This window comes from Pezoporus occidentalis, unplaced genomic scaffold (assembly GCF_034315485.1).
Source record: "Pezoporus occidentalis ecotype Australia unplaced genomic scaffold, CSIRO_AGI_Poc_V1 ctg68, whole genome shotgun sequence".
NCBI lineage: Eukaryota > Metazoa > Chordata > Aves > Psittaciformes > Psittacidae > Pezoporus > Pezoporus occidentalis.
The window spans coordinates 5,298,539-5,314,530 of record NW_026916030.1 but is presented as its reverse complement, the minus strand read 5'-3'; the positions used below and the strand labels follow the sequence as shown (position 1 = coordinate 5,314,530).

The 15,992-nt window shown below is 46.2% G+C and overlaps 1 protein-coding gene across 2 annotated transcripts in view; it reads left to right on the top strand.

Annotated features, from left to right (window-relative positions):
• The window catches only part of GPR107 (G protein-coupled receptor 107), a 39,341-nt gene extending 30,408 nt beyond the window's left edge, over positions 1-8,933 (top strand). For both annotated transcript variants that reach the window (XM_062640929.1, XM_062640930.1), the window contains exon 18: positions 3,299-8,933. In XM_062640929.1, coding sequence (XP_062496913.1) covers positions 3,299-3,395 — 97 coding nt within the window. In that variant the 3' untranslated portion in view covers positions 3,396-8,933. The remainder of the gene's footprint in view (positions 1-3,298) is intronic.
• Positions 8,934-15,992: the final 7,059 nt, after the last annotated feature.

The following is a 15,992-nucleotide window of genomic DNA, read 5'->3' as shown; positions in this document are numbered from 1 at the left end:
TGCTTTGGGATCTGGAGTTTCTCACTGAATCATGAGGCAATCTATTCTGTGCTGTGAAGTCCTGCTTGGTTGCTTTTCTCTGCTTTCTCCCTGTTTGTCATGGCAGGCTGATTCATGGTGCCCTTCATCAGAAGTGATTTTCTTCACCTAACACATCTTTCCCATGCAGAGGTCTGCTTTTTTGTTCTATGGCTGATCAGTTTTCACTCCAGTTCACAATAGCTTGTGAAGGGTGGCTGCTGCCAGCATTGCAGGGGTTCTTGTTGGGCTATAAAACTAAACAAACACAAAAAACAGATGAAAAGACAGCTGAGATCCACTGCAGTGGAGGGCTGAAGATGCTCCGGAATGCTTAGCCATTGCTTGATACCTTGGATACAGCACAAGTGGGAAGAATAAAGAACCCTGATATTTCCACAGCACCTACCACTGTGCAATGTTCAGGGAGCTCCTTTTGTGCCTCATTTGTGATGGGTGTCCCTCTGACAGCCACAAAAATTCTCTCCAGAGGGAGATGGTTTAGTGAGGAGGATTTGTTGCACTTTAACTACTGCTAGTTTGGGGGCTAGAAATGCAGTTCAGCAAACTGCAGGTGAGGAACGCTTACTTGCAGTATTGCAAGTTAGAACTGAAGCCTTTGGGCTGCTCAGAGGGCTAGAATGAGAACTGCAGTGTGCTTGGTCTTAGTGCTGATACCCTTATTTTACTAAGCATTAAAACATGTTGGCTGAACTGACTTTGAGAGGGGGAGGACTCCCCCATTGTACACAATCTGAGACAATGAGGATTCAAAAGCTATGCCGTACACTTGTAAGACAAGAGCAGAGCAATTTAAATGGTCTTTAAGTTTCCTTATTGAGGAATCCACCCCAAAATCTCTCCTAGTTCTTTGCTGTTGTTGCTGGAGGGAGACAGTAAATGGCTTCTGGTACAAATGACGTGACTTGACCTGGCAGCAATTTCAGTGTGTAGCTCTTTGTCCTGTCCCTCCGTGAGTGCGAGAAGTGGATCATTCCCTCTTAACCATATCCTCTCATCACTTCTGTTATCATCTTGGTGTGCAATGGGTTTGTAATTGTATTGGAGTGCAGTGCTAAAATCCAGGCTGTGTGCCAGGTGGGATCTTACTATCTGTGACTCAAGTGATAGGACTACTTTGGTGTCATGTATGTGTAGAACACCTATTTTTATATCCCAGTATGTCTGCTGTTGCATTGCTATGTTAGATGCTCATTTTTGGTTTGTAATCCGTTGTAATCTTCAGCTCCTTCCTGAAGAATAGATATTTAGCTCCTTACTCTGTAATTACAAAGTTGATTATTTCTGAAGACCAAACTTTGTAGCTATCTTGCTACATTGTCCCATATTTTTCAGGCCATTACTTCGATTTGCCAGAATCTGTCTGCATTCTAGTCCTCTTCTCAAATACGTAGCTCTTAGTGTCTTCTGCAGATTTAATAAGCAAGTTCTCTGTTCCATTACCCAGGCAATTACTGAAAATATCAAATAGAAGCGAACCTAGGACAGACCTTTCTGGAACCACACTCTCTGTTCTTTTGTTTTTTGACAGGAAACCATTAAGTACATCTCAGTGCAGTTCCAATTAGTTGTGCAGCTACTTTGGGTTTGTCTAGCTCACATTTCCCCAAATTTTTTCCTTTGTGACTCTGGGCAAAAACCTTCGTCAGTGACGAGAACCTGGGAGATCTTTATGTTCTCTGTTCTGATAAGCTTGATGTGATCTCTTCCAGGCAAGTGTTTACTAATCCCATCTTTCTCCTTTAGGCAACATGCTTGCTTTTCTCCCTTATTTTTGTTTTTCATTTCAATAGGGAATAAAGTTGCTGTTTGAAAGGGTCAGAAGAGCACAAATCATAGAGTTGTAGAATGGTTTGGGTTGAAGGGATCTCAAAGCTCATCCAGTTCCAACCCCCTGCCATAGGCAGGGACACCTTCCACTAGACCAAGTTGCTCCAAGCCCTGTCCAACCTGGCCTTGAACACTGCCAGGGATGTGGCGGCCACAGCTTCTCTGCACCAGTGCCTCACAACCCTCACTTTCTTCCTGATAGCCAATGTAAATCTTTCCCTATACCTTAAGTTCATCTTGGCCTACTCTGAAGTGTCTGAACCGCTGATGATCCCAGTACTGCCATCGCTAGAGAGTCACTGAACACACCAGTTTGAGTAAATTGCTCTTACAGTACATGAACAGAAGCTGTTATCTAACATGGAACTATGGGCATGATCTGAGTGTATCTCAAGATGAGTTCTCTTGGGTTATACTGTGAAAATGTTGTTAGCTAGTCTGATCAAATAAAGTATTCTTATGTGATAAACAGCAGGTGAAAGCACACGAAGACTGACAGCACTGAACAGGACAGTTTGATGTATCCTTCCAGGCATCCCTTGTGAATGCACTGAGCTATTGGCACTCCTTACTTTCAGCATCCCAAATAACCTTTGTAGCACATTTTGTAGGCAAAAAAAAAAATACCTGCATGGAATGAGAATCATACTGTGCAAAAGAATAAAGCAAATGTCTTGTGCATGTCAATAGCCTGTTTTGTATAGCAACGGAGAAAGCTGCTGGGCTGAAGAGCTTGTGGATAGCCAAGGTAGTTCCAAGAGAAGAGTGGTGCTGTTCTGCCTGGATAAACAGTTCAGTCTGTCTAATGTTTGAAGTGTATTATGGGGCTTTGTAGTTCAATGGTCAGATGGCTGTGACAAATCCAGGCTTGGATGGTAGAAAGTTTTCTTAGGTTTTATTGCTGTTACCAGGAATTGGTGTGCATTAAGCTAATAAGGTTCATTTGGGGCACTGTCCAACTGTGTGTGCAGTTGTATAGTATGTTGTACCTATTAAAAGCATTGCAAATGCAGAAAGAAGTCTTTTAATGCACAGAATTAAGGCTGTTCTGCTGTAGAGCAAAATATTTTTTTAAGCAAGCTGCTCAAACTTTAGTAAGTAAACACCTGGTTTAACTGTTTAACCACCCTTGCTATCTTCTTTCAAGTACAAGAAAATACTTGTTGGTTTAGTTTAATGGTAGATGGGAAGAACCTTGAGGCTCTCAGAGACGCTGGTCTTGCTCCCAGTTTCCATCAGTATTATGTCCAGGATGATACTTGGCCTGCAAAATGGTCGCAATAGGAGAGGCCAAGCATCAAGACTGCTAGGTCTGGGTAAAGAGACACATGAGAAGTGTTAGTTGATATGCACAGGAAGCGTGGGCTATTGGTGCAGTGGATGTGACGGTTCAAGTTCCGTTCTCTCACGTTTCTCCTTTCTCTTCCAGGGTGACGACTTCTGGAGTAATGGAGGGCATGAAGAAGGTCAAGAAAGTGGTGAATGGTTCAGCAGAGCCACAGGGAGAATGGGAAAGCACAGCATGAACGGACTGGACTGAGGCAGCACTTTCAGAGAAACTGTTTTAATTTATTAATATTCCTCTCAGTGGAAAGGGAGCAACTGGCACCTCCCAACACTGAAACTGCAGAGCGGGGTGTGCCTAGGGGGGAGCAAAGCAGTGCAGAAATACAACTGTTCCTCTCATCATAAGAAAATGGGATCTCTTGGTACCTGCAAAGGAGTGTGAAGCTTTCCTAGGGATTTTGGGGTAGCTTGTTCTTTTTCCCCCTCTCTGGATTGGTTGGGCATTCCAAATTGTTTGCAGTCACGTTCTTCAGAATGCGTAATACCGATGTGAAGAGAGACCTTTAGTGTGTATGTAAAAGTATATATTTTATATAATGCGCATATATATCTACACAGTTGCTATGTAACATGTATGCTGGGAATTGCAAAGCCTGTCAGAAGGTGGGAAAAGAAAAGAGATGTAAGTATTTTATTTTTCTTTTTATAAACTCTCCCTTTGGCTTGGACAAAGCATTGCAAAACGAATAATAGAAACAACTGCAGTTATATGAGAGACTAAATAGGGTATTGGATCAGATGACTTCTGCCACTGCTCATTATCAGTGGGAAAGTTAAGTATTTTCTTGTCTTATCCATGCAGGTACCCACTTGAATGTGTCAGGTTTTCAAATGTATTGCTACATAGGAAACAAGTGACTGTTCTCCATTAAAAATGCTAGCCCATAGTGCGATAAGCATTAACATAAATTCTCCACTGTTCATGGAGTTGCTCTTGATTCACACCCGCCTGACAAGAAGTACACAAGAGGTGTAAGACTGATGCTTGCTTTTTAGGGGTCTGCTGTGCCATCTTAAACATGTAATTTCCAGCTGTGACCCAGAGCCCTTTGATCTGCTTTCTAAAATATTTTCAAGGTATTCCAAAAGACACTCCTTTCTGGTACAGCAGGACCAGTACCAGAAATATCTCCAGTGGAAATCTGTCCAGCAAATCTACTGCAGCCTAGATCTGCAGTTCACCATTATCCTGAGTTACTTGGCCTCCCTGGATGGCTGCTTGTACCTCTCTGGCTGTGCAGGATTGATGCTGCTGCTGTTTGAGATGAGCTGAATTAGTCAAAATGGTACTGCCACCAAAGCCAGGCAACTGCAGCTCTCAGTCCTAAATGTTTTTTGTCAGGAAAAGAGTAGATCAGGACATAACCTCAGTGCAGGGGAATACAGAAGTCTTGACTATTCACTGCAAACTTGCAGTGGAGTTTTTACAGACATACAACAAAAGCCATGTGTGTTTTATCTGTAGTACTCTGGTATTGTTAGTAAGGCAAGCTGGTGCCCATAGCTGGAGTATTAAGGCATAGTAAATGATTGTGAAATCTGGGGGAGGATGGAAGTGGTTCACTGATGTGATGAGGATAAGATATTTAAGAAAAATAAATCAAGTATAAATCACTGACCCACTGAAGCCTTAATATTCACGTAGAGACTTTGACATACGGTGCTGTCAAGCAAAGTGCTTCTATCAGTGTGGCAGGGAGAGGTATTATCACAGAGCTTTGGATGTGCCAGCATCTTTTACAAGCTCCTTTAGGAATTGCTTTTTTGGCTGAAGGGACTACATCTCTGGGGCACAACTGATCAGTGTATTAGTCATTACGTTTGTTATTCTTTAATTTAGAAGGAGGATTTTCTTTGGAACTGTAAACCACTTCATCCCCAGTCTTGAACAGGGATTGTAGCGCCGTTAAATGAGCAATCTGTACTGAGACTTGTTTGAAGAGCAGCTTTGTTTTCTCTGGTTAACACTTCTTTTCCCAGCCGTTGATTCTATGCACCATGGAAATGGTAGAAATGAATCTGCCTGCTTTGATACCTGGAACTGGTTTCTCTTCAGGTAAAGCGTAAGAATAGCCCTCTTCTGGGTTACAGAGTCCTCTTCTAGGTTGTTTTTTACTCCTCAGCTGTAACTGCATAGGAATCACAGCAGTGATAAAGTTTGACTGTTGCTGCCATTGTCTTGCAATGATGCAGTTTTAGTATCGGAATCAGAGAGCCTACACCACTAGAAAGACTGTTAGGTGACCTATGAGCATTTTGGACCTTCTGTGTGAAGAAAACTGCATATGAAGTAGCTGAGGTGTGAGAAAATGGACTACAAAGAAAAAAAGGCAGTCCCTTATTTAAGGCATCATATGCCTTAAATACCGTACCTGGAAAACTCATGCTCTCACTCTGCACAGTTCTTCTATCCCAGTGGAGATGTCACTGTCTTCATCGAAAAGGCTACTCAAACAGGCTGTAACCTTTGTTCAGTGTTGTCCACTTGAGACCTGAAGTCTGTTGGCACTGAAGTATGTAAAGGATAAGGATTTGCTGTCAGGAATAGAAGTGCAATAACAGTGTTAATCTGGACATGATGCTCCCTTAGAACCTGTTAATACGTTTTGCAAATGAGGTGTGAAATTCAGATGCCTGTGTGGCATTTCACCCCAAACCATGAGGGCTGCACCAGGATCCCAGCACATGCTGAGCTGGTTCCAGACAGCTGCCTGCTCCATACCTCAGCATCAGTGGAGCTGCTGATTTGGCAAATGCTTTTACCTTACTCTCAGGTTTCTGGTTTTTATATGCACTTTTTTTCTCAAGTTGCATATGGTGTAGGTTTATCTGCCAAGTCCCTGGCTCACTAGTCAAAGACAAAAAATGGGTGGTTGCTTTTTGTCTTGGCATAAAAAGCTATGACCATACTGTGAAAGTGCTTTTTAGAAGAGCTTTTCTTAAGTTCAGACCTGAGCTTCAGCAATCAGCTGTACAGCCAATCTCAGCTGGCACTTAACGCCGGATGCTAACCAGTAACTAGCGAGACCTAAGCATTACTGTAGAAAAACACAAGAGTGATAGAAGGTCCTTACTGCAGCCGTTTCCAAAGTGAATTTCTGTTTTCTTTAATGGGATTCCTTGGAGCAGGTCGAAAAACTTGTCTTGCAGGGTTGTGTGATGGATTGGACAATGGAGGGTGGAGAGGATGTTGTGTTTCTCTTGCAGCACAGTGTGGGTTTTGCACTGCAAAGCATCAAAGGAGGGTTACTCCCTCATCCTCAAGGTGAACCCCCATGTGCAGAACTAGCCAGTGCATGGTTCTATTAGTGGTGTGTAATACAGCAGCTTAGAGCTCACAAGGCAGGATAATCACAGTGCTTGCTTTTCAAATGCTGATGGCAGCCTATCTGGTAGGAAGATCTGTCTTTCACGGGCAGGGGAAATGGAAGAGCTGCTTGTGGCTTACAAATTGGTTTGGGATGGATCCTTACTTTCCTGTTCCTGCCTTTTACTGAAGTGAGCAACTAAATCCATCACCTGCAGGTACACAGTGGTAGATTGACAGGAGTCCTGGAAAAGCTGGTGCGATGCAATTCAGAATAAATGGATTTAAATGCATTCACATATGTTGCTGCAGTGGAGTCCTGTGCACCCTCTGCAGATGAAAATGAGAGTGCTTCAATCTTCAGTTGTAATGCAGATTATGCCCCAGTAAATTCCTCTTGATGATGACATGCAAATACCACTGATGCACTCCTCCCTCCCACTGTAACTGTTCAGAAGCTGTCTTCCAGAGGAAACCTCCTTGCAGTGCAACTGCCAGACTCTTGCATTCTTCAGGCTTGAAAATGTTTTCCTTGATGGTTCATCAAGAGATGTGCTAACAGAAAGCAAGACATAATGGGGTCATCTGGAACATAGCTGCTGCTCGCTCAAAACAGAGCGGTTTGAGCTGAAGAAGCCACACGCTGTCCTATTAAGATGCTGTTTCATGTTGTCATCTAACTCAGTGTGTCATGATCTGTGCCATGCATTGTTCAGTGCTCCTCTGCAGCTGAGTGCCCTGTTCCTGGGTTTCCATGCTGGCATACCCTGGGAGCATGTTGTAACAATTTGCTGCATTGCAGTATTTTGTCTTGGAGCTAGCAATGTGGAAGGTGTATTGTGCTAAGCTAAGTGGACTCTGTAGCATCGGTGTGCATCCACCGTGTATCCTTCAGCACTGCAACATTCCTTCTGGCCACGAAAGTGCATATCCTAATCACTTCAGTGTGCACATTTGAAAGTCCAGTTGAAGATCATGTTGTCTTTTTTGTTTGTTTTCTTCCTTGCAGTGTGCTCCTCTTACAGAAGAGAAATGCAGCCACTGATAATCCACTTGACAAGAAAAGGGGTTTTATTGTTGTCTATTTGAAAATTGCTTGGTTGCATTTGAAGCAAATATTGGGTATTTGTATGTTTTGCTCTGAGAACTGAAGTTGCTTAGCTATTAAAATAATCGAGTAGTAGCAAGATATTGAAGGGAAGGAAGCCTTCTCCTTCAGCCTACCTTGTTTGTCTCCTTCCATCTGACCTGTCATGGTAGCAGACTTCTGTTCCTTTAAAGCAGATGTGTTTTATTGATTCTGTGTTATCACCTCCAATCATCAAACGTTTTCCCATTTTCTCACCTTGGTAAAAGGAGCATGGAGCTGTGGTCTGCAGTAGATGGGAGGCACAGTGATATTTGAAATATAACAGCACTTACACTAAAACCTATGATTTTGTAACTTCAGCGCCATGAATGCTTCCTGAATGCTGAGGTGGTGCTGCCCAGAGGCACTTGACCAAATGTTTCTTTGTGATCCCTGGGGTTCATTTGCTCAAAAACATTGTTCTCAATTGGATGAATCTGGCTTTTCTTGTAGCTGTTGGATCTGATGCTGGTTTGGGCTTATGAATCGCTTTTACTTAGCAGTGTTGGGAAGCCGTGTATTTTCCTTCCTTGTAGTTTCTTGCTTGGATATAGCAATGATCCTGTAAGAACCGCCCATGATAATGTACTTGCAAGTGGTTGGAACAGAACCTAAGAAAAATACTAAGATATTTATGTGTAAAGTGATGGTACTGGAAGAAAGTGGCTGAGGAAAGAGTCACTCCTTGTAGATTGACTGGCTCAAGAAGCCATTTATGTTTTGACTGCAGCAATCCTGTAGAAAGGACAACTCTTAATAAACATTTCCCTGTGGGATTTCACTTGGTTTTCTGCTCTCTGTGTAATAAAGTAGAGCCTGACCTCCACATTATCAGAAGCACTTTGTCTTGCAGCTAGGATACTGGAGTGTTGGGCTGGTACCTGGTCTGTCAAAACAGAGTATGGGTCTAAATAGCTTCCTTTTCCCTTTAGTAACTATTAATAATTAATTCTAGATCCTTTTGTGTCATTAAGCAGCTTTAGGGCACCCTGTACAATGTAGCTTTGAGTTCACTTAGTAAATGGCCTCCAGAAGAACTTCAGAAGACTTCCCTGTGTACAGCAAGGTCCAGTTCCAGGGTTCTTGGTGACCTGTAAATATCCTGTTCCTCAGTTCATGATCAGATGTACAAATGGATTTTTTTCAGTATTTTTTTAAGCTTTATTAAACAAGAAACACAATTTGAAGAGAAGTCCAGCTAGATGCATATCAGGACGCTCTGTGTAACTTGGTTTCCCTGCTGTGATGCAAACGTGTAAAATAAAGGTTGACCAGAAAGAAGTTTAATGCATCTCATTTTCTGCTTCTGAACTGCTAGTGACCAGGTTGACCTATGTGTTTCTGCACTTCCACATGCCTAACTTCCATTTGCAGCCATGACCATCAGCATCATGGATACAGGGCCAAATCATAACAGTCTTGTGAGGAGGAAACTTTCCAAGAGGAAAACTTTCCTGCCAGTGACCCACAATGGGATTCACAGAGGTGCCTCCAGGTACTACAGCTGTGCTTGTATGAGCCTAGCTCCTCTTCTGGTTTTGGTAAGCTGAGCTTATGCACTAGTTTGTGGACCGAGTCTTGAATGGAAGGGTTTGTCTCTCATGGCTTTGCAGTCTTGGGCAAGAGAAAGGTGGGCACCTCCAGGGCTTCTTGCCAATATCCTTTCCTCATTCCACAGGGCGTGAATCAGCTTTGCAGTGCAAGGGGGGACAAGGAACTGGTGCTTTGAACCTTGGTGAGTGGATACAAATTAAGGGTAGACACCTGAGTTATGAGTAATATGCTTTGTGGACCAGGCCACATTATCTCTGAGGCAAGTCCTTGACTTGTTTGCTTTAGGCTGGACTGAAGGATGCTGTGGGACTTCCGTAGGCGTTCTTGTCCTGACGCATCAGGATTTAACCATGCATTTCAGTTCTGCAGACTAGTTGGGTTGGCAGGGATGAGGACAAAGGATTTCTGTCAAGTGTTCTTCCTCATAATCCCCCGCCCCTCAAAAGCATATGTCCTTCATCACCAAATGTACGTCTTCAAGATGTTTTTTACAGTTTAGCCTATGGTTCTCATTCTACCACCGAGGGGTAATGCCAAAAATAACCTGTGTTCTCTACCCTGTAAGTCCCAAGCAGCCGGTTCTGCATTGCTTCAAGCCTTTGGGTGGGTGGTGTTTTACCAGGAACTAAACTATATAAAGTACATGGGTTTGAGACTTAGAAATACTGTGCTGTAGACCAAAACAGATTGCATGTGATGGAGGGAATGGATGGCTGGTTGTTGTGCTGGGGTAGCCTAGATCAGTTCCATACAGGTTGTTCTTGGATGTTGGGTTTCTCCAAACTGAACATCCTTTGCACTTTCTGTCTGTTGTATGTTTGGCCTTAAAACATTCCATCTTAAAGTGACAGCAGCTGAACTCATCCCTGTGCATGTCGCTTCAGTAGAATTAGCTATGCTAGGCCAGAAAATAGCTCTGCTGTAATGAAAGGTGAAATGTGAGTGGTGGGGAGCATAAAGCAGGTCTAAATTGTGGGAAGACTCACTTGAGACGGAGCATAGGTTATTCTCGATTTCTAACCATCTTCTCCAAGGAAAGACAAAAAGACGAAGCCCCTGATTGCAGCAGAGCTCCTAATACATCAGGTCTGTTGCAAACACAGATTGGTACACTGTGCTGTATTTGGATGCAAGTTTGTAGGTGTTTTCCTGTCCAGGGGAGGTCAATTGTGTTCTCCTTGCTTTAAGGATTTTCTTCTAGTGCCTGAAATTCTGAGCTCTCTCGATGGTTTGCTGCTCCTTGTTGCAGTGCAAGCTGCCTGCTGTCAATGCTCCTGCTGTAGCAAGATTATCTTCAGGACTGCAAAGAGCTGCCTTCTCTTTAAATCTTGATTTTACCTTCCTTTGCCTTCTGACTGACAGACTCTAATGAGCAGGAGCGTGTTATAGTGCCCTGTATAGCGAATGGTCAATAAAAACAAATTGCTTTGTACCGCAGAGGTAATAACACAGCTTGTATTGGCACAGCTGATCCTGATATTAGGGTCCTTGGTTAGGAGACAAGGACTTTCATATGTCTTTAGTAACAAATGCATGTCATCTCTTTCTTCTCTCCCCTCTCATCCGTGGAAAATAATGTAATTTGGGGTGACACTGCTTTGTTGTGACTCTTTTCCCCTATGGAGTATTTTTAGTGGGGTGGCTGAGACGTAATAGATGAGATGCTGAAAAAATAGGGATGCAAGGGGAGGCTGTTACAGTGGAGGTAGATGGCAAAGATGAGGATCAAAATGAAGGGGTGGTTTAAAACCTTTTCTTACTGTTCCCTCTTGGGATGATTGAGATGAGCTTGGCAAGGGACTGCTAGCATCCTTGATGAGAGGAGCAGTTAACAACATGACTCTTGCCTGCAGCAAGGGCAGGTATATTGCTAAGAGGGTTTTTTGTCCCTGAGGGTACTGTTGTGGGTGCTGATCTTCTGTCCTGGTTAAAGTCCTGAGTCACTCCTGTTAGGGTGGCTCAATAGAATAAGGTTGCCCAGAGAAGCTGTGGCTGCCCCATCCCTGACAGTGTTTGAGGAATCCCACCCCTGGCATGGATGTGCAGGTATTGATCTGCATCTCCTGGGGGAAGCCAAACTTGGTCATTTGGGGCTGGACCTCATACCAGGAGATGGTGGCCAAACTGTGGAGGGGCTGCAAACATCTGCAGTGACTGAGGCAAGAGAACTGGGCAACGATAGCAGATTGCAAGGATTAAAGCTGTAAGCCTGACTAGGTGATGATTAAAGAGAGCCAAGGAGATGTATAAAATGGCTGCATTGGGGTGGGGAATGGCAGAAAGGGATGGGGAGTTCATTGATGTGGCTCAAGGCCTGAGCTGTGGAGAGGTGAAATGTAGTGAAAGCAGGGGAAAACAAGATGTTGGGAGAAGACCTTTTGCCAAAGAGATAGGCTTGGCTGTGAACACTCTCCCTGGAGGAAATGGAGACAGTTCTGTGTCGTTTTAGGTAATCAGCACTCGACTGGACAGGTCACTGCTAAATACACCATAGGGGACAACCTCCTATCAGCTGTGAGCTCTGCCAAAGGCCCCACTCAGCCTTTTTCATTTGCTTATCTCAGTATGAAGTACATTGCATGCATGATTTGTGGTCTGGGGGCTCATTTTTGTGTTCCTATTAAACCTTGAAGCTGCCTCGAGTGAGCTCAGCTGCTCCATAGGAGGACCATCAAAGTGCAGCGTTAAAATGAAGCTGGTAACGTGTGTGTCCTCGCCTCTATTCCCAGTAAGTCAGAGGTTTAACTGTTGCTGCAAAAGCTGAGCAGGAAGATCTGCTGGGATTCACCGAGCACACAATGCCCGTGCGTGGCCGTGAATCAGAGCAGCCTTGTGGGAGGCAATGCTTCAACCTCTTACGGCAACGGAGTCTCAAAATAGGTACAGGTTGATTTTGTGTGTCTGGATGTGATCCGAGTTTGGCTTTTTTTGGCTGCTTTGGGGTTTTTTTTGGGAGGGGTGAGGGTGTTGGGGTCTATTTTTAAAGAGGGTAGATTTAGAGCTGAGGCAGAAGCTCTTCCCTGTGAGGGTGCTGAGGCGCTGGCACAGGGTGCCCAGAGAAGCTGTGGCTGCCCCATCCCTGGCAGTGTTCAAGGCCAGGTTGGACACAGGGCCCTGGAGCAAGCTGCTCTAGTGGAAGGTGTCCCTGCTTGTGGCAGAGGGTTGGAACTGGATGAGCTTTAAGGTCCTTTCCAACCCAAACCAGTCTGAGATTGCAGGGTGAACAGACATCGCTGCAGCCAGTGCAGTTTCCTTATGAAGCTTTCTCAATAGGCTCATGTCTTGTTTTAAAACCAGACCTGCAGTGACCCTGCTCCTTGAGCTGTTCCGTGTCCATGGTGAGGGGTATGTGCAGGCTCCGTGCACCAAGAGGCTGCTGATCTACTACCATGACTCATGAGTGACCTTTGAAAGAGGCTGACTTCTGCCTGGCTGGCAACAGGAGAACCACCACCACCACTGCTCCCCTGCGCCTGCTGCAAGTGCTGGCAGCTCAGCACAAAGCTGCTGAGATACCTTCAGAGTGAAGCTTTGGGCAGGACAAACAGCTGGTGGCCACATACCTTCCCTTTCGTTTCAAAGTTCTTATGTGTGTATGTAGATATATTTAAAACCTCCTTTGTTCTGCTCCAGTTTTAGGGACATTTCTCTCAAAGAGGTTTTTTTCTGAGTGAAAACCTCTGCTGAAACCAAGCAAGGGGTGAATGGTGCTCAAATGACCTTGCCCATCGCATCGCTCACAGTGTGGGGAGCAGCCTCCCAACCTGGCAGTGCTGATGGAGGCTGCAGGCTGTCCCTGCTGCAAAAAAGCTGCTGCTCCCTCTGCGACTGTGATCTTATCTGAGGCAGACACAACTGCGCAGCGCTCGCTTGGTGCTTGTTATGAGGAGCCTCTTATTTTCTGTCCTGAGCAAACACGCTTCTTGCTTCCAGTACTGAGCCCTGGTTGAAGGCTCAGGGTGCCTGGGCTGAGCTCTGCAGTTCCTGCGCTGCGGGATGAGGGGGGCAGGAGCAGTAGAGAGAAGGTGGTTTCCCAGTTGCCAGCTGTGATTTGTGATGTGCCACATGAAGGGTAGCAACACCTCCTCCTGCTTGGCTTTGTCTCAGCCAACTGCTGCCTGCACGCAGCAGGCAACCGGGAGAGCTGCTGCCGAGTTCCCCACAGCCACCCTTTCCAGGTTCCCACATTAGCATGACAATTGCAGCCCCAGAGGCAGGGAAGGGAATGCAGTCTTGGAAACAACAATATGCTAGAAATGAACAGAGAAATTAATAGCGTAGCAAATTGTAATGCTCAGCGCGTCGGCTGCGTGTCGGCCTTGAAACACAACAGCTCTATGTGCAGCCTTGGCGTTGTGCTCATTTCCAAACCTTGCATTGCGTTTGGCCATCATTTCAATACCTGCAGTGGTTTCCTGGGGCAAGAGCCTGCAGGGCACCATCCCCGGGACCCAAAAACCTGGTGTGTTTTATTCCTGTTGCTTTTTGTCCACGCTGTGTATCGACACAAAGATGCTGTGCTATCTGAGATGAATTTATAACAGTGAGAGCCAGTGGGGCTGCTGGAGTTCAAGTCTCAGGGTGTTTTGGGTTATAAATCTTGATTTCTGAGGGCTTTCTTGTTTAGTGGCATATAGCTCAGCTATCAACATGGTTACAGCAGTGACTGCCAGCGCTTGCTGCTTGCTGTGGCCTGTGGTGAGCCCAGGGGCAAAGCAAGAGCAGCACTGCTCATGTCTTGTCAAGCTTAAAAGCTTCAGGACCACCCTGGATGAGGAGCTCGAAGCTGTGGAGTCCTATTTAAAGCTGCTCGCATCGGAACCATACACGTATGTGTGTTGTAATCTGAGATTAGGGTGATGCCTGGGGAGCCGAGGTCCGGGCAAGGATGTCCCTGGCACTGGTTGATGCATTCCTGCATTCCCCATTTGTGGCTGTGGCACCGGGATGTTGAACTCATTCTAATGGCATTTCTTTTTCCAAACCCCTTTGAAAAGCACCTCCTTGGTGGCTCTCCGTGCCAGCCGTGACCACGGCTTCTCTGGTGGAGCAGCCAGCACCAGTGCCAACAATTCCTTTGGCTCTTCTTTGAACTGAGTCAGTTCACTTAAGCATTAACCTTAAAATAGCAACTATTTCTGTAGCTGATATAATTAATCTTGTGTGTGTGCGTTCCTTCCCCATCCTAAGCTTTGAGGCTTCACCACTCCCCTGCTGACCAACTCCCTGCTTTGGCACAAGAAAGCTCTTGGCAAATCCTGGCTTTTTCATGGAACAAACACCAAGTGTGGGCTGTGTGTGCTCTGCTCACAGAGGCTGTTTGCCTCCACCACCGCTGCCTCCAGTAGCAGAGTCCTTGTTCCCGTGCACCTTCTCAATCTGCTTTTGGGTGGGTGGATGCAGAAGGGGGATGTCCACAAGTGTGGGGTAACACTGGCCCCAGAGATGGCAGTAACGGAGGGATGGATGGGTGGGTTTAGTGATGCACTAGGGAAAAGGGGGCTGGGGAAGCCTGACGCTTGAGTGGCCCTTGCGTGGTGCCTCATCCAGCCCTGGGAAGGGGAGGAGAGAGGCAAGGGGTGGGCTGGGATGTGGTATTTCTCCTCCCCTTCCTGGGGCAGCTCCTCCATCAATGCACATCCAAGCGTGCAAGTGTAGGATACGGGTCACTATCCCCTCCCTGATTTCCAGCCCTGCCTTATGGCTCCAGCTGTGCTGGGCTGTTGTACCACTGATGTGTCAGGTCTGAGCACATCAGCGAGGGCGAGGAAGGGGGAAAGCAAAGACCTTTTGCAATGAAGAGCAGAGAGGGAGTACGCTAGAGCGGGGGGGGGACCGAGCCTGGCTGCTTGGATGCAATGCTGTTCCCATGGGGTGACTGGAATCCTGATCCATCAATGAGGATGCGTTGGGGAAAACCCCCGTGGTGGTGTCTGAGGATGCTGCTTCAGCGCAGCGAGCCCACGTGGAACAAAAGGCTGCGTGGCTGAGCCTGGCAGACTCGCTGTGTCCTGGGAAAAGGAGCTCAGTGGGTTTATTAAACACTTTGAAGTAAAAACCCGAGGAAGGAAAAGCTCCCTGCAGGCAGAGCAGCCCACGCAGCTCCCAGCTTTTACAGGCAGAGCATGGAGCATCCTCAAGATCCCATCCCAACCTCTGGCGTTGGCGTGGTAGGAGAGGTACCAGCTTCCCTATGAGCACGACCCTGCCCCGACCGCAGCACCGGAGCCATCATTTCCATGACAGCACGTTGCAATATGGGGAACAGGCAGCGGATGCACACGCGGGTGCTTCGTAAAGAAGCCAGCCCAGGAGCCCCTGCTGCAGGCACTGGTGGTGGGGAGATGAGAGCACAGCCCAGGCTGCCTTGGAAAGGAGACACTGGGGCATCTGCAAAGCAAAGCTGCTCTCAGGGGCTGGCCCTGGGCTGGATTTTCCTCTCTGAGCAAACAACCCAGCTCCTTCCCTGGCGCGCTGACCGCATTCAGCTGGATGGGAGCGTTTCGTGCCCCAGACACTGTTCACATTTCAATCCCGTCAGCCCCCAGAGCCTTTCCGGGCTGGGGCTGTGTTTCTCTGGCTCTAGAAATGTCGCTGCATCCCAGAGAATGCCGCCAGTGGTGTTATTTAAACAATGATGGGGTTAAAGCTGATCGTTAGGAGGAGAAAGTGACTGGCTTGCACAGTTTCCGATTACTTTTCTCCTCTCGTCTGTGTGAGCTGAGCTCTCTCTTCAGCGTTCCCTGTGGTGGAGGCAGGGTAGGGGTTTAAACAGAATTAAATCCC